Source organism: Camelina sativa, chromosome 13 (genome assembly GCF_000633955.1).
Source record: "Camelina sativa cultivar DH55 chromosome 13, Cs, whole genome shotgun sequence".
Lineage (NCBI taxonomy): Eukaryota > Viridiplantae > Streptophyta > Magnoliopsida > Brassicales > Brassicaceae > Camelina > Camelina sativa.
In genome coordinates this window covers 18,088,744-18,106,968 of record NC_025697.1, presented here as the reverse complement: position 1 = coordinate 18,106,968, position 18,225 = coordinate 18,088,744, and the positions used below count along the sequence as shown (strand labels likewise).

General features: G+C 36.7%; 2 protein-coding genes and 2 long non-coding RNA genes across 4 annotated transcripts in view; 2 read left to right on the top strand and 2 right to left on the bottom strand.

Annotated features, from left to right (window-relative positions):
• The window catches only part of LOC104738353 (isoleucine--tRNA ligase, cytoplasmic), a 10,774-nt gene extending 8,754 nt beyond the window's left edge, over positions 1–2,020 (top strand). The window contains exons 17-25 of the mRNA XM_019235006.1: positions 19–107; positions 217–358; positions 449–512; positions 620–687; positions 845–967; positions 1,122–1,187; positions 1,270–1,411; positions 1,491–1,582; positions 1,679–2,020. Coding sequence (XP_019090551.1) covers positions 19–107; positions 217–358; positions 449–512; positions 620–687; positions 845–967; positions 1,122–1,187; positions 1,270–1,411; positions 1,491–1,582; positions 1,679–1,780 — 888 coding nt within the window. The 3' untranslated portion in view covers positions 1,781–2,020. The remainder of the gene's footprint in view (positions 1–18; positions 108–216; positions 359–448; positions 513–619; positions 688–844; positions 968–1,121; positions 1,188–1,269; positions 1,412–1,490; positions 1,583–1,678) is intronic.
• On the bottom strand, positions 5,732–6,515 carry LOC104737034. Its single transcript, XR_759685.2, has 2 exons — positions 5,957–6,515; positions 5,732–5,884 (listed from the first exon to the last, which is right to left on the bottom strand). It is a non-coding gene; the product is annotated as an uncharacterized LOC104737034 (long non-coding RNA).
• Positions 8,592–9,075, bottom strand: LOC104737032. The gene is made up of 2 exons (XR_759684.2): positions 8,817–9,075; positions 8,592–8,744 (listed from the first exon to the last, which is right to left on the bottom strand). It is a non-coding gene; the product is annotated as an uncharacterized LOC104737032 (long non-coding RNA).
• On the top strand, positions 14,344–17,191 carry LOC104738352. Its single transcript, XM_010458537.1, has 5 exons — positions 14,344–14,662; positions 14,731–15,047; positions 15,171–16,222; positions 16,561–16,592; positions 16,785–17,191. The coding sequence occupies exons 1-5, from the start codon at positions 14,344–14,346 to the stop codon at positions 17,189–17,191; spliced, it is 2,127 nt and encodes a 708-aa protein (XP_010456839.1).

Here is an 18,225-nt window from a genome sequence, read left to right as displayed (position 1 = left end):
TCTGATTTTGCATTGCAGTATGTCTTGGAAGAACTTAACGTAAGATCTCTTGTATCATGCAATGATACTCTGAAGTATGCATCTCTAAAAGCGGAACCAGATTTCAGGTTAGTTAAGGTTTCTTCCTGTGTTTTTCTTTTAACTGTCAAGCTCAATGTGCTTTTTAGCCTTTCTGAAAGAAATGTAGAGTGAAATTTTACATGTTCATTCCTGCAGTATATTGGGAAAGCGACTTGGAAAGTCGATGGGCCTTGTTAAAAAGGGAGTTCAAGAAATGTCTCAAAAAGATATCTTAGCATTTGAGGAGGCTGGGGAAGTTACTATTGCTGACCACTCGCTAAAGCTAACGGATATCAAGGTCTTGCGTCTCTGGTGTTTTCCTGTGCGATAGCATGAAGAATATGTTGTTACTTGCTAAATTCTGACACATCTTTCATATGTTATTCAGATTGTCAGGGTTTTCAAACGCCCAGAAGGTTTGAAAGATAGTGAGATTGATGCAGCTGGAGATGGTAAGAATCATAAGTAACTACCACTTCTCTGTGGTCAATTTTATGTCAATCTTGATTCAGTATATTGGTAAGGATAAATATAATGTTTGATTTTGTTCATGGTGCAGGTGATGTTTTGGTGGTTCTGGATCTACGAGCAGATGATTCTTTGGTTGAAGCAGGTGTTGCCCGAGAGGTAAATATATATAACATAACGTCTAGATGAAACAAAAGCAACACAGTTTCTTATAACTTGTATATTTTCTTTGGGTTTCTTTTTTTCTGTATCTGAATATTCTATATCAAGATAGAGCAGCTGTTGTGCTCATGAGCTTTCTTTCCCCGTGTTATAGATTGTCAATAGGATCCAGAAACTACGGAAAAAGTCAGGTCTGGAACCAACAGACTTTGTGGAAGTGTACTTTGAATCATTGGACGAGGATGAATATGTCGCGAAACAAGTTATTCACTCTCAGGTAACTGGTTTTGGTTTGTTACTCAATTCATGTTAACTTAAGTTCTACTTGAAATTTGCTTCGCCATGGGATTAAACGAAAATTTATGTTTCCAACATGAATATTATCAACCACATGCCTTACTTCTGTCGCATCATTCTTGTTTGTTGGACAGGAACAAAACATTAAGGATTCAATTGGCTCCCCTTTGCTTCTGTCTACTTTAATGCCATCACATGCAGTAAGTCATCAACACTCCCATATCTACTTTTTTTTGGCACAGCAGAAGCATAATGTTTATCCTCCTATCGTTTATATAACAGGTCATAATAGCCGATGAGATATTTACCCCAAAAGAAACATCAGATGAGAGTGCCAAAAAGGTTCCAAAGTTGTCATATAAGCTAAGTTTGGCCAGACCGGCTTTAAAGTTCAATGAAGAGGCTGTTCTTGCGTTATACTCAGGTGAGTCACCATCTCGTTACAATGGATGTCTACCATCAGTTCTCTTTTTCTCTTAACAAGTCTACACTATTGGTTACAGGAGATGTGAAGTCTGCAACCGGGCTTGAAACGTACTTGTTATCAAGGGATCATTTGAGTTTGAAATCAGAGTTCCAAGCTGGACAAGGGAAGGTTTGTTTGTGCCACTCAGAATCCTGATCGTTAGTTACGCTTATTGATAACCCAAATTGTTATAGTTTATTCACTTTCATGTATCTTTTATGGTAGATAACTGTGAGCTGCATCGAGAACCTGCCTGCTGTGACTGTTGTTCTAGGAGAACATCTACATTTGAGTGTCGGCGACTTGCTAAGCAAGAGGAACGCATAATCCCTCCCTCGGTTTTGTCTGATTGATTGTGGTGACTCAGGGATTTATTTCGACGGTTAAATTGTCATATTTTTCTTCTTCCATATCTTACCTTCAAGTGTTTCTTTAGATTGTTGCATATTTTTCTTCTTCCACATCAGTGTTGAGACTCGGTATTCGTTCTATTTGTACAATATTATTATACTCGGTATTCGTTCTATTTATATGTGATGAGTCCAGTGACCAAAGTTGAACTTGGAATTTAGAACAAAGAAGACGCTTGGATATCTAAAATTTCCTTGTGAAAATTGACTTTTTGTTTATGTTTTCATACATTTTTTTTGGTAACATTTCGCCTGTTCGTTATCTAATCGCTGCGATAGCGACGGTGACCAAAAAATAAGACATCGACAAAGGCAAAAATCAAGTTGATCTGAAAAAAATACAGTCGCAGGAGATGGAATTTTCGTCGCTAGTTCCGGAGAAGCTGCCGCTGTTATTTATAGCGACTGATAAACTGTGCAAAAACCAATCGCTGCGACTAAATTGAAGAGGGATCTAAGATTCTCTCTTATTTTCTTATACTTTTCTAGTTTCTATCCCTGTCGCAGCGATGAGGTGCCGAATAGGGCCATGTCGCATGCTCGTTATATAATCGCTGCGATAGCGACGGCGACCAAAAAATAAGACGTCGACAAAGGCAAAAATCAAGTTGATCTGAAAAAAATACAGTCGCAAGAGATGGAATTTCCGTCGCTAGTTCCGAAGAAGCTGCCGCTGTTATTTATAGCGACTGATAAACTGTGCAAAAACCAGTCGCTGCGACTAAATTGAAAAGGGATCTAAGATTGTCTCTCTTATTTTCTTATACTTTTCTAGTTTCTATCGCTGTCGTAGCGATGAGATGCCGAACAGGGCCAATATAAATTAAAGGCGAAGCGCTCTTCCATGAATCCTCCGCATTGAACAAGAGAGAGATCCAGGAAAAACCAGTACAATCCCAAAGAAAGAAACCCAAGATCCGGAGATTGCCATCTCAGATCTGGAAAATCTTGGTCCAGCAAAACAAAATCAACCACAAAGGATCTCAAGTCGAAATTCACCCACATCAAATCCCGACCAAACCGAATCACATAAAGAATCAAAAACATCCGAAGCCGAAACACATAGCAAACGAGAGAGAGTTTTTCTCGAAATAGACTGCTATATTTTATCACGTATTTGTAACTACATTTGACATAAATGCAAATGTAAAACTAAATAAAATATTAATAATAATGTTGTTCCGCATATATAGTTATAGTTATTTTAAATAAACAAACTTGAATATCTAACAACGAAAAATACATAACGAAAAAAATATATAATTGTATAAAGTCTTCTTCTCCCTAAGTTTGGGTTTAAACCTAGATAGGGATGGTTAGTGATGTTAAGATGGATCTACCATGTCCGTTAAAACCCTGTCCATTAAAATCTGCCCATTTAGTACTATGCTCTTTTAGACCCTTTTATATGTTACCCATTTAGTACTATACTTTCTTAGACCCTTTTATATGTTACTTATTTAGAACCCTGTCCATTTATTTTTGTTGCTTTTACAAGTACCCATTTAGGCCTTTATGATTTTTTTTTCTACAGTAATTTTTTGAACAGAGTTTAATCTGTTGCAAAGTTATAACATGTCCTGATGTCCAAAACGAGTTTGTTGCAAATTATAATAGTTAAAATTATAATTTGTTGCAAAGTTTAAAATTATAATATGTTTGAAAGAGGAACACAATACACAACAAAGTAATCAAACTACCAATGTAACCAAATACAAACATCTTCACAAATCACAAACCAAACTCATTACTAAAAACAAGTCTTAAATCTCCTGATGACTCCATGTGTTTTGAGAATCCTTTTCATCATCTTCTTATTTTATGCTACCTGTTAAAAATGTTAAAAATGTGAATTAGTTGCAATTTAGAGCTGTTGAAACAAAGTAAAGCTTACCAATTACGAGTATGAAACTTACCTTCATATTCTGCAAAACCTCTTAACCAGTTACGAGTACACAATAGAGCTTGAACATTCTTTGGAAGCAAACAGTTTCTGTACGGAGTTAACACTCTAGATCTGATGCTGAACGTCGACTCTGAGGCAACTGTGGTGATGGGTATACTTAGCAAATCACGTGCCATACATGCTAGATCACCAAGTCGATGTTGGTTGTCTTTCCAATAAGACAAAACATCCAAATTCGGAAAAGACTTCCTCTCTAATCTTGGCTCATCTAAATAGATATCCAAAAGTGTCTTTGTATTGTCCACCCCAACTCCAATGTTTCTTTGAAGCTCATAAAGATCCTGCAGAAAAATTCACATCGAAGTCATCATTATGATACAAATTCTTAGTATTGTAAAGAAAGTAGACTTACATTATCGAAGTCATCATCAAGTGGAGACTCAGAAACTAACTCATGTGGAGTTGGAGCTGCTGAAACACCTGAAGCATTTGCGATAGACTTAGCTTGATAATCCTTGTAGAGCCTAACCAAATTTGCTCTAAGCTCATCTTTTTTCAACTTAGAAGTTGTTGGATCCACTTTCTCATAAGCCATCTCAATCATTTGCAGTTTCATTCTTGGATCTAAAACAGACACCATGGACAAAATTATGCTGTAAGCTTTCCAATACTTCGAGAACATTTTTCTGCATATTCTGAGCTATCTTTTCAACACCTTCATCATCACAAGATGCAAATTTCCTCAACAATAGCTCAATTCTCCATACTTGTGTGAAATACACATTGGCAGTGGGATACTTCGATCCAGAAAAATGTGTAGTGATGACATTGAACGGTTTCAACAACTCACAGATTTTTTCTCCACGATTCCATTCATTTTCTGGGTAATGTCTTGTAATATGTGTCATACCATTGCAAGCTAACAAATGCTTTCCTAAACTTTAAAGCCCTTGCAAGCATCCCATATGTAGAGTTCCAACGATGAGGAACATCAAGTGACAGACCAACTCCACTTTTAATTCCAACTCTCTCTACACAAGCTGCAAAAGCTTCTTTCCTTGAAGGATATGCTTTAACATTTCTAACATTCTATCTAATATTGTGCAAGATGTCATACGCTAGATCTAAACCAGCTTTGACTATGAGATTTAACACATGACCACAACATCTCACATGCATAAAATCACCCATTAGTAAAAAAAACATGTATATCCACCAAAGAATTTGTGGCTGAGCCTAATTATTCGTGGCTATAAGTAAAAAAAGTCACGAATAGTCACCAAAAAAAATCGTAGATATAGCCTTGTAACTAAATTATTGTCGTGACTTTTCATGGCTATGAAGTCACGAATTTGTTACTCATGATTCGTGGCTAATCTTAGCTACGAAACTATCACTGTTACTTCGTAGCTTCCAGTAGCTACGAAGCAACCACAATTAATTTGTGACTAAGCCTAGCCACTAATTTTATGAACATTCATGTCGAAGTTAGTAGCTCCAAAACTACAAAAATAACCATCTAGTTTCGTGGGTGATTGTTTGCAAAAAAAAAAAGATTAATTTTTAAAATAAAAATCTGCAACGAAAAGCTAAATTCAGAAAACATGAAATCAAATAGCAATATTTTAACTAAGTAATCTTATCTTACATATTACCAAAAGAGCTTACTAAATAACTGTTCTTCTTGTCTTACATATTACCAAAAAGACTTACAAAATAAAAGTCTAACTGTTCGAAAGTTTAACATAAAAGCTATAAACATCATAGCCTGTAATTTAAATATCTAATGATGCACATCAGGCATCTAAGTTGTCTTGGTTTGAACCTGGAGTAGGTGCAGCAGTTGTAGAATCTGCATCAGAAGCAGAAGCAGAAGTTGTAGCAGGAGCAGCAGCAACAGAGGGTTGTCTAACTCCAAGAGACTACATGAACAGAATAAGAGCTTGTCGTGATGCAACCAGCTCGTCTATAACCATAAACATTGGTGTTGAGTCGCTTGAAGTTAGTCTCCAAAACAGAGATCAGCACTTCCGTGAAAATTCCATCTTTGCGTCAGTGTGTCCTCCGCACAAGATCAGTGAAGGCTGGTGCTTCATCCAAACCAGACTCAATCATCTAAAAAACAAAGAGGAAACATTAGTACATATATTAAAGTAAATAATAACATACGAGAAGTATAACACTTACCATCTCATGCTCAATCTGCAAAAAACGTCGAGGACATACACAATGCTTGTGAACCCCTATGCCATCATGATTAGATAAGTGGTTTCTAGCATTCTTTCTCTTCTTCTTTTCTGGTTCTGTTTCCCAGTACTCCACTAGAGTGTCCTACTCAGCCTCGCCAATGTACATGGGTCTCTGATTTGCCCTCTTCTTTATGCTGATGCGCTTGTGTGTGGCTCCTGGTGTCATCCATCTACATTGCAGATCTTGCAATTAGAAGCACAAATAAAAAAAATCCACAAACTTGAGTAAAATTTAAACATAGAACAAAGCCAAGTTAAGAATCGACATCAACAAATCCTAACCCACATAAACATGTTCGTAATACATTGAAATGAGTAAAAGCTCAGAAACAATTACAAAATTAATTACACCCAATTAAAGCAAATACATAAGTAAAGTTATAATACAAAAATCGAACACTTGTTTATGTTTAAAATTCAAAATCAAACATATCTAAACATCATCTGAGTTGAAAACGTGATAAAATCAAAACTAAAACAACAATATGAACAAATCAAATCCTAGAAAAACCTAAACAGAAACAAAAATAAAAGATCTAAGCAGCCTTAGAGAAAGAGAGAACAAAAAGAGGCGTTAGGGTTTTTAATTTTAGCTTCTTTTTTCTAAGTGTGGTGGTGATATAAATGAAGAAGGAGAAAAAGTAGTATATTATAATACCCTTAAAATTACTATTTAGCCAAAATTTTCATTTAGCAGGAAAACTAAATTAATTGGTGGAGTTGTGAGAAATTAACTGCTGGGATGGTGGGACATTATTTGGGTTAGTCCACCCAAACCAAGTGAAATTTGTTTAAAAGAATTATTTAATTTTAATGAATTTTGATAAAAATTTCTGATTTATTAATATTAATTTCTATATGATTTAGTAACACTAATTTTCTGATATAATAAAATATAATACACATAATTTGATAGGATAGCCACAAAAGTACCAGAAAAAAATTAGTGGCAAGGCTTTAGTCACCATTTAGCTACCAAAGATTTTCGTGACTGTATAGCCATCACAGTTTTCGGGTGATTGGATGGACAGTTCAGTGAATGGGCCACAAAAAAATTTAGTGGTTAATAGGAGTCACGATTTAGCCACTAATACTATCGTGTCTATATAGTCACTCAATCATTCGTGACTATTTTGTGACAAATATTGTCACGTGCTATATTGGTGATTATTTCGTGGTTAAATGGTCACGAAATTGTTACTAATTAATTTAGTGATTAATTCGTGACAAATAAATTTTTAGTCACGATTGTNACAAAATTATGCTGTAAGCTTTCCAATACTTCGAGAACATTTTTCTGCATATTCTGAGCTATCTTTTCAACACCTTCATCATCACAAGATGCAAATTTCCTCAACAATAGCTCAATTCTCCATACTTGTGTGAAATACACATTGGCAGTGGGATACTTCGATCCAGAAAAATGTGTAGTGATGACATTGAACGGTTTCAACAACTCACAGATTTTTTCTCCACGATTCCATTCATTTTCTGGGTAATGTCTTGTAATATGTGTCATACCATTGCAAGCTAACAAATGCTTTCCTAAACTTTAAAGCCCTTGCAAGCATCCCATATGTAGAGTTCCAACGATGAGGAACATCAAGTGACAGACCAACTCCACTTTTAATTCCAACTCTCTCTACACAAGCTGCAAAAGCTTCTTTCCTTGAAGGATATGCTTTAACATTTCTAACATTCTATCTAATATTGTGCAAGATGTCATACGCTAGATCTAAACCAGCTTTGACTATGAGATTTAACACATGACCACAACATCTCACATGCATAAAATCACCCATTAGTAAAAAAAACATGTATATCCACCAAAGAATTTGTGGCTGAGCCTAATTATTCGTGGCTATAAGTAAAAAAAGTCACGAATAGTCACCAAAAAAAATCGTAGATATAGCCTTGTAACTAAATTATTGTCGTGACTTTTCATGGCTATGAAGTCACGAATTTGTTACTCATGATTCGTGGCTAATCTTAGCTACGAAACTATCACTGTTACTTCGTAGCTTCCAGTAGCTACGAAGCAACCACAATTAATTTGTGACTAAGCCTAGCCACTAATTTTATGAACATTCATGTCGAAGTTAGTAGCTCCAAAACTACAAAAATAACCATCTAGTTTCGTGGGTGATTGTTTGCAAAAAAAAAAAGATTAATTTTTAAAATAAAAATCTGCAACGAAAAGCTAAATTCAGAAAACATGAAATCAAATAGCAATATTTTAACTAAGTAATCTTATCTTACATATTACCAAAAGAGCTTACTAAATAACTGTTCTTCTTGTCTTACATATTACCAAAAAGACTTACAAAATAAAAGTCTAACTGTTCGAAAGTTTAACATAAAAGCTATAAACATCATAGCCTGTAATTTAAATATCTAATGATGCACATCAGGCATCTAAGTTGTCTTGGTTTGAACCTGGAGTAGGTGCAGCAGTTGTAGAATCTGCATCAGAAGCAGAAGCAGAAGTTGTAGCAGGAGCAGCAGCAACAGAGGGTTGTCTAACTCCAAGAGACTACATGAACAGAATAAGAGCTTGTCGTGATGCAACCAGCTCGTCTATAACCATAAACATTGGTGTTGAGTCGCTTGAAGTTAGTCTCCAAAACAGAGATCAGCACTTCCGTGAAAATTCCATCTTTGCGTCAGTGTGTCCTCCGCACAAGATCAGTGAAGGCTGGTGCTTCATCCAAACCAGACTCAATCATCTATAAAACAAAGAGGAAACATTAGTACATATATTAAAGTAAATAATAACATACGAGAAGTATAACACTTACCATCTCATGCTCAATCTGCAAAAAACGTCGAGGACATACACAATGCTTGTGAACCCCTATGCCATCATGATTAGATAAGTGGTTTCTAGCATTCTTTCTCTTCTTCTTTTCTGGTTCTGTTTCCCAGTACTCCACTAGAGTGTCCTACTCAGCCTCGCCAATGTACATGGGTCTCTGATTTGCCCTCTTCTTTATGCTGATGCGCTTGTGTGTGGCTCCTGGTGTCATCCATCTACATTGCAGATCTTGCAATTAGAAGCACAAATAAAAAAAANTCATCTATAAAACAAAGAGGAAACATTAGTACATATATTAAAGTAAATAATAACATACGAGAAGTATAACACTTACCATCTCATGCTCAATCTGCAAAAAACGTCGAGGACATACACAATGCTTGTGAACCCCTATGCCATCATGATTAGATAAGTGGTTTCCAGCATTCTTTCTCTTCTTCTTTTCTGGTTCTGTTTCCCAGTACTCCACTAGAGTGTCCTACTCAGCCTCGCCAATGTACATGGGTCTCTGATTTGCCCTCTTCTTTATGCTGATGCGCTTGTGTGTGGCTCCTGGTGTCATCCATCTACATTGCAGATCTTGCAATTAGAAGCACAAATAAAAAAAATCCACAAACTTGAGTAAAATTTAAACATAGAACAAAGCCAAGTTAAGAATCGACATCAACAAATCCTAACCCACATAAACATGTTCGTAATACATTGAAATGAGTAAAAGCTCAGAAACAATTACAAAATTAATTACACCCAATTAAAGCAAATACATAAGTAAAGTTATAATACAAAAATCGAACACTTGTTTATGTTTAAAATTCAAAATCAAACATATCTAAACATCATCTGAGTTGAAAACGTGATAAAATCAAAACTAAAACAACAATATGAACAAATCAAATCCTAGAAAAACCTAAACAGAAACAAAAATAAAAGATCTAAGCAGCCTTAGAGAAAGAGAGAACAAAAAGAGGCGTTAGGGTTTTTAATTTTAGCTTCTTTTTTCTAAGTGTGGTGGTGATATAAATGAAGAAGGAGAAAAAGTAGTATATTATAATACCCTTAAAATTACTATTTAGCCAAAATTTTCATTTAGCAGGAAAACTAAATTAATTGGTGGAGTTGTGAGAAATTAACTGCTGGGATGGTGGGACATTATTTGGGTTAGTCCACCCAAACCAAGTGAAATTTGTTTAAAAGAATTATTTAATTTTAATGAATTTTGATAAAAATTTCTGATTTATTAATATTAATTTCTATATGATTTAGTAACACTAATTTTCTGATATAATAAAATATAATACACATAATTTGATAGGATAGCCACAAAAGTACCAGAAAAAAATTAGTGGCAAGGCTTTAGTCACCATTTAGCTACCAAAGATTTTCGTGACTGTATAGCCATCACAGTTTTCGGGTGATTGGATGGACAGTTCAGTGAATGGGCCACAAAAAAATTTAGTGGTTAATAGGAGTCACGATTTAGCCACTAATACTATCGTGTCTATATAGTCACTCAATCATTCGTGACTATTTTGTGACAAATATTGTCACGTGCTATATTGGTGATTATTTCGTGGTTAAATGGTCACGAAATTGTTACTAATTAATTTAGTGATTAATTCGTGACAAATAAATTTTTAGTCACGATTGTTGGTGACAAAAACCTGGCTATACGTTTTTTTTTACTAGTGACCATCCTAAAAGAGGCCACTGCCACTAATCATCTGAAGTTGATCCTTAAGGATCTTTTGCATACTATCGTAGTATTGTTATTTGTTGCATTATCTAAGGCAATAGAAAATAGCTTCTTCTCAAGACCTCATTCTTTCAAACACTCCAATATCTTGATGGAAATTTCTTCGCGAGTGTGAGGAGACTTCAGTTCACAAATTGCCAAAATCAAACAGTTTAAGTTCCAATCATCATCGATGAAGTGAGCCGTCAAACATATGTAACTCATAACTGTGGCTCGAGCAGACCATAAATATGAAGTGAAACACACACGACCTCGATGTCTTGCAAGCATCTCTTTTACCTTAACCTTTTCAATCTCATATCTTCTGTAGACATCTGCTCCAGCTGTTTGTCTGCAAATCGGTTGGCATTCCGGATTAAATACTTGTCTATTGCTCTCACTTTTTCATATTCAACATAGCGAAACGGAAGATCATGATAGATTATGATCTAGCTGGTCATCTCTCGGTCTTTCTTCGGATCATATGGAGGCATGTCTTCCAATCTAGGCTTCTTTGGACACGTCAACAAATGGCGATGCAAACTCTTTGTTCCATGTGTTTTAGTATTAATCACCAACTTCATACCACAATGGATGCATTTTCCTCTATATTTTTTTATCTTCTTCTATCCCGACTGATACAAATTCCTTCCAATACATAGCAATGTCAAGTATCAAAAACTCAGGAAGCAAACATAGTAATACCCAGGAAAACCCAGGAAGCAAACATGATTCATACAACATAGAACAAGACCAACACCAACCAAATAAATTGAACTGAGGGATTAGAGAGAGACCTTTGAATCTATTGTTATGGTGGCGTGACGGTGGAGAAAAAGGGTTGTGTGGCGTGATGGTGGCGTGACGGTGGCATAATATTCGCCGGGACCAGAGAGCAAAAGACGACGGAGGTGGAGTTGTGACATTAACCCTAAAATCTCCTAACCACTATACATCGTCGTTTACATCATTTCGAGAAAAGTAAACGGGCTCCCCATTTAAAATTAAACAAGACCGTTAGTTAAAAGGATTAAAGGGGTGCACCCGATTAAAATTATTGGTTTCTTTAACGGATTCGGGTCTAAAAACGCTGTATATAGCCCTTTAAGACCTGCAGGCCTTAAGCCCATTTTAACATCACTAGGGATGGTTAGTGATCTTCTTGTTGTAACTAATGATGTAATCCTTAAATTAATAGTGGATGTTTGTGAGCTCGACTCACACGAGACGTACCAGTAATCATTCCATGAAGTCGTTAAGTCGTTGGTCTTGTTTAGGTTTATGTCGATTGATCCGTTGATGTAACACACGTTTTCCGGAAATGAATGAAATATTAAAATTTATGTTGAGAACTTAAGTGGGATCAGTTTAATTTTTGTTGGTTTATTAAGTTGGTCGATTTATTGATTAAACTAAAATAATGGTTTAGTCAGCTATGTTTCATCGAATTTGTGGCCTGCTTGACTTTGATTTTTCGGTTTAGATTCGGTTTTGGAAAGCACTAAGTAAGATTATAAAGGCTTGGACGCCTACCCTTCTCCATTTTAGGTTGGTGCTCTTCATTTTAGAGAGAGAGAGAGGGAGAGAGAGAAGCTTGTTGTTGTGTGAAGGTTGGTGTTGTGTGAAGAAGAAATATATCTTGATGAAACGATCCTAACAGAAAATCCATGATTCGAATGAAAAACCGCGATTGATTTTTATAAGCATATTTGGAGGAAGATAATCGAAGAAGAGGAGAAGCAGCATGTTTAGAAAGAATACAAAATTCGGCGGTGAGAAGCTCTGGTGCTAGTGGCAGATTTTTGAAGAGAATAACTGATTCTAGACTTGAAAATGTGTTCATGAATCTAGAAGTCGTTGAAGAAGAAGCTCATATTGAAAAAGAAGGAGATGCACCTATGGCAAGGTTTCTAGGAGGATTGGCCAGAAATATTCAAGATCAAATGGAGTTACAGACCTATGAGGACCTGGAAAAGATGTTGCACAAGGCAATTCTGATTGAGGAGCAGCTTAAAAGGAAGATCAATACTCGATAAGTCGCTAGTTCTAGTTCATAGTCGAGTTACTACAAGGAGAATGGAGAATGGAGAGGTTGAAATTGAGGAAGAGAAAGAATGTGATTCTACTTCATCTTTCGAAGAACATGATGTCTGTGCTACATAGGAAACATTGTTGGTTACACAAAGATATTTAGTGACGTAAGACAAGGTCCAAGAAGTAGAACAACGAGAAAACTTATTCCACACAAGGTGTTTGGTGAAAGATAAAGTGTGCATTCTTATTGATGAATGTGATTTTCACTTCAAAATCTTTTACCTCAAATGATCACACGACTACTACAAGTGCACAATTAATCGGTTGAAGTATTCAAGGATCGATCTACAGAGAGAGAGTTGTTGTTTAGAGATTCTAGTGGAAGAGATGTAAGACTATGACTCAAGAAAAAGGGGGTTTTGGTTGTCACTATCGTAAGTAAGCAAATAAACAAAAATGAAAGAAAATAAAATAAATGAGTCAAGCGTTGGGCATCAAGGGAATCACAGGGGATCAATGACCTATCTACCTAGGAAAGTTTAGGGTTAGTCTGTTTTATCGAAGACTATGACTACGAAACACGAAAGAACAATTAATTTATAGGTCATAAGCTAACCGTCTAAGATCCCTATAGACACTCAACTATCGCAGGCAACGACGCTTAGATTTAACATTTAAAATAGATTTGATTCTAATCTATGAAGCTCCTTTGGTAAGGTCAAGCACATATGGTCAAGTCTTGATTCTGAAAGTCACATATCCTTGGCTTCCCCCTTTATCTCCTCTTTGCAATGAAATAGGGCATAAGGCTTCTCTTTGTCCTACATCTCCTCAATCTGAGCTGAACTCTCCCTCTAGACCAGCAGAGAAATTTACCTCGTTTCAAGGTGAAAAAAAGCAGGGTTGGAAGGCTGTTCATGGTGGTAAGGCTTGTCTTAATTCAGGTGATTCAGTTGTTAAGCAAGCTTTTGTGGATCAGGTGGAAAAAGATACAACTACTTACTCTAAGGAATTCCAGATCCCTTCTTTAAAAGTGGACAAGTTCATTTCTGTTCACACTTCTGATTTGTCCAATTCTGCTACCGCTTCACTCATAGATGTTCCTCCACCTCCTGCTACCTCAAACCGTTTTGATATGCTCTCAATGGAGGAAAATGCTATTATTACAAATAAGGACTCTTCTTCTATGGTTCTCTACAGTTCTTCTTCTTCTACATTATCTTCCTCTAAAGGAAAGAAACCGAAGAGAAAGAGGTTTGATCTTCTATCACCTGCTCCAGGTGGCATTCTCTCGATACAAGGAGGGAAGCGTCACACTTAATAATATGTTTATATGTCGAACAGCTTTTTTTGGAATGTGCGAGGTCTTAATGAATCGTCAAAGCATCGACCTCTTTGCAAGTGGCTTTGTTGTCATAAAGTTACTTTTGGAGCCCTTTTGGAGTTGCATGTTAAAGAAGCTAATAAGAACCATGTTTTATTGTCTTTTGGTCCGGAGTGGACTGTTTTATCTAATTATCAGTTTTCAGACTTGGGGAGGATATGGATCATTTAAAAAGCACCTACTAGAGCTAGAGTTCTTTCTATGGACCTCCAGTCAGTTACTTGTGAAATTTTTTTGGAGGATGGGACTAATCTCATTTATACTGCGGTTTAAGCTTCAAATGATGATGAAGAAAGGAAAAAGTTGTGGTGTTCTCTTCGTAATACAGAGGCCAATTTTGGTTTATCATACAGGTCATGGATGATTAATGGAGATTTTAATGACATTCTCTATCCAGCTGAAACCTCAAATGCTAACATTGTTTGTTCTACAAGAGGAATCAGGATGTTTGGTGATTGCCTAGCTGATTTAGGTCTCTTTGATCTTCCGTTTAGTGGTCCTCAATTCACTTGGACAAATAAAAGATCAATAGATCTTACTGGGAAGAAATTGGATCGTTGCTTGGTGAATGGGCGTTGGCTGTCAATGTTCCCATTTAGTCATTGTACCTTTGAGACTCCAGAGTTTTCAGATCACTCACCTTGCTTTATTCAGCTTGTCACTACTCCTCCTTCTTATGGTACACGTCCTTTTAAGTTTTTTCCCTCTTAACAAAGCATCTAAAGTTTCTGAACTCTGTGTTTGAAGCTTGGGTTAAGGTTGGTGTTCCTATGTCTACCCTTAAAGACTTTTGTTTCAAGCTGAAAAAGTTGAAAGGTCCTATGAAATTTTTGATGAGGTTTAATTTTAGTGACTTAGTGAAGAGAGTAGTGGAGGCTCACTCTAAGCTTAATGCCCTTCAGCTGATAGCCTTGAATGATCCTTATACAGTCAATCTTCAGAATGAATTGTTAGCAAAAGACGTGTGGATGCATCTTAGTCTTGCTGAGGAATGTTTTTTCAAACAGAAATCTCGTCTCACATGGTTAGGTGAGGGTGATTTTAACACTTCTTTCTTCCATAAGGTCTCTATGGCTAGAAATGCGGGGAACGCCATAAAAATCTTGTTAAATCCGGATGGCTCTGCCACATCTTCTCTCAAGGAAGTTCATGAGCTAGTTATAGATCACTTTGCTGGAATTTTGTAGACAATTAAGGGTCGGTTTTGTCCTCATTTGCTTGTGTTTCTTGAATCTTTGCTCCAATCTACTTGTTTGAATGCTCAACAATCTTCTCTGTCCTCTCCTTTCTCAAATGAAGCAATCAAGACTTGCCTGTTCAAAATGCCTTTGAATAAAACTCCTGGACCAGATGGATTGCCTGCTGAGTTTTTTAAGTCGAGTTGGTATATTATTGGGCAGGATTTAACAATGGGAGTGCAACAATTTTTTCTGGATTCTTTTATCCCATCCGCCTTAAAATCGACAAGTCTTATCCTTATTCCGAAAATTCCAGGGACACTTGATGTTAGGGATTTTCGTCCTATCTCTTGTCTCAAGATGGCTTATAAGATCATATCTCGGCTTTTATTAGATAGGTTAAAGATTCATCTTCCTGATCTTATTCTTCCTAATCAAACCGCCTATATTACGGATAGACTACTATTGGAGAATGTGTTATTGGCCTCAGAAGTTATGCAAGGCTATCAACTTGCTTCAGGTAAAGAAAGAATCACGCTGAAAGTGGACATTTCTAAGGCCTTTGATTCGGTCAGATGGGACTTTCTTCTTAGCTCTCTTCATGCTTATAAGGTTCCTCAGGGTTTCATTAATTGGATTAGAGCATGTGCATGCTTCCCTTCATTCAGTATTAGTATTAATGGGGTTTATTCAGGCTTTTTTAAAGGAAGGACATGTTTGCGCCAAGGAGATCCGTTATTCCCCATTCAGTTTGTTATGATAATGAATGTGTTATCTCTCATGTTGAACAAAGCAGCAGAAGAAGGTTCTTTCAATTACCATCCTGGTTGTGAGGATCTTAAGCTTACACATCTTTGTTTTGCGGATGATTTATTAATCTTCTTAGAGGGCTCTGAGCACTCTTTGAGAGGAGTTATGTCAGTCCTCTCAGAATTTGAGGAAATGTCTAGACTGGGAATGAATATTGAGAAGACCTCCATGTTTTGTTCCGGTTTAAGTGAGAGTAGTTTGGAAAGGCTACATTTACTTTGCAATCTGAAGCACGTCTCACTTCCAGTCAGGTACTTGGGCCTTCCTTTATGTTCGAGGAAACTTTCGGTAAGAGATTGTGACCCCTTTCTGTCTCAAATAAGAAAGAAATTAAACTCATGGACTCATAAGTTTCTGAGTTTGGCAGGAAGGTTAACACTTATCTCTACTGTTATTTCGAGCATTATTGATTTTTGGACTAGTGCTTTCTTCCTTCCAAAGCAAGTTATTAAGAGGATCAATAGCCTCAACAGCTCTTTTCTATGGCGAGGCAAGATTGATGTTCCCTAAGTTAGAGGGTGGAACCAAGGAACATTAGTAGTTGGAATGAGATTTGTGCCTTGAAACTTATATGGATGTTGTTCTTTAGAGATGGTTCTTTGTGGGTGGCATGGATTAGAAGTAAGTATTTTTCTAAATCTCCTTTGTGGGCGCTCAATGAGAAAAATGTTACTTACTCTTGGAATTTTAGAAAATTACTTAAGCTCTGTCCCAAAGCTCTTAATTATTTAAGCATCAATATCGGCAATGGTGATTCTACCTTCTTTTGGTGGTATCCATGGACTCCTTTTGGTTCTCTCTACCATTTTCTAGGATCAGATGGTCCTAGTCTTTTAGGGATCCCTCTGCTTTCAACTGTGGCTGAATTGAGAATTGAAGATGGTTGGTCTCTCCCTACTGCTAGATTAGAGAGACAATTTCTTCTCCACTCTTTCATCTATACCATTACCATGTCTACTTCAAATGATACTCCGGTTTGGGCTGTTGATGGTATAACTCACAGGTATTACTCTTCAAAAGTTGTCTGGTATGCTGTTAGGATTTCAAAATCTGTTAAATCTTGGGCTCCGCTTGTTTGGCACAAAGTTGCCATCCCAAGACATGCTATAACCACTTGGTTGTTTATTCTCAATCGTAATCCTACTCTTGATCGTTTGTCTACTTGGGGTTATGATGTTGAGTTAGACTGTCTCCTTTGTGGGTTAGGCCATGAATCATGAAATCATCTGTTTTCTAACTGTGCATTCTCTGCTAAGGATTGGCATTTGATAACGAATAAGCTTCAGATTTCTACTTCTCTGATTTTATGGGATCAGATCCTCCTTTGGCTGCCAAGGTCTTCAGTTTCCAAGCATAAAAAACTTCCTCTCCTTCAAGGATGGCAGGGTGCGATCTATGAACTATGGTGAGAGAGAAATCGACGGTTTCATGATAGTATCTCGCTATCTCCGGTTGCACTTACAAAGATCATTCTTTCTACTATGAGGATAAGTGTAAAGCAATGACTCACAAAATTGCCACTAGTAGTCACAACATTATTTTTGTGGCTAATTAGCCACATCATTGCCACTAGCCGGCTACAAATTGCTTCGTTCCGAGATTGTGTCTATTTCGTGGCTAAATTATTGTAGGCAGAAATATTTTGAAGCTTCAATATGGCTTTAAAAGTTTTTCTTGTAGTGGAAGTTTGTTTCTTTTGTCAGATTATTTTTTGCAGTTTAAAACAAATAAAGTTGAATACTTTCCGAAGAGGTATTCTTGATCAGGGAAGGTGTCTTTGTTTATGTTAATGGCGGCAACAAGTTTGTAGCTTTTTATTGTATTCCACTATTTTAACTTAAAAAAGGTTGAAACTTTCCGCCGAGTTTTAGCCGCCGGATAATTTTGTACTAATTACTACAAGTTTGGACAGCTTGGACAACTTCCACACTTTGACAGCTTTCTCGGCTTGGTTGGATACCAGAGATCATACTGTACCATGTTGTCTGTGGAGACTCGTGGCCCAGGCCACCCTCTATGCAATCTGGATGGAGCGTAACAGTCGCTACCACAAAAAATATCCACAAACGCTCTGGTACTCTTCAAATCTCTCGACCGTCAGATCAGGATGCGATCTTGGCAAAACAACATCGCAGGAATTTCAAAAATCTTTTGCAAACCTGGCTCAAATATGACTAGTTGATCTACTCATTGTCCGTTAATGCCAGACCCTCTCTTGTTTTCATTTTTTTTTTTTTTTTTTTTGCGAAGAGAT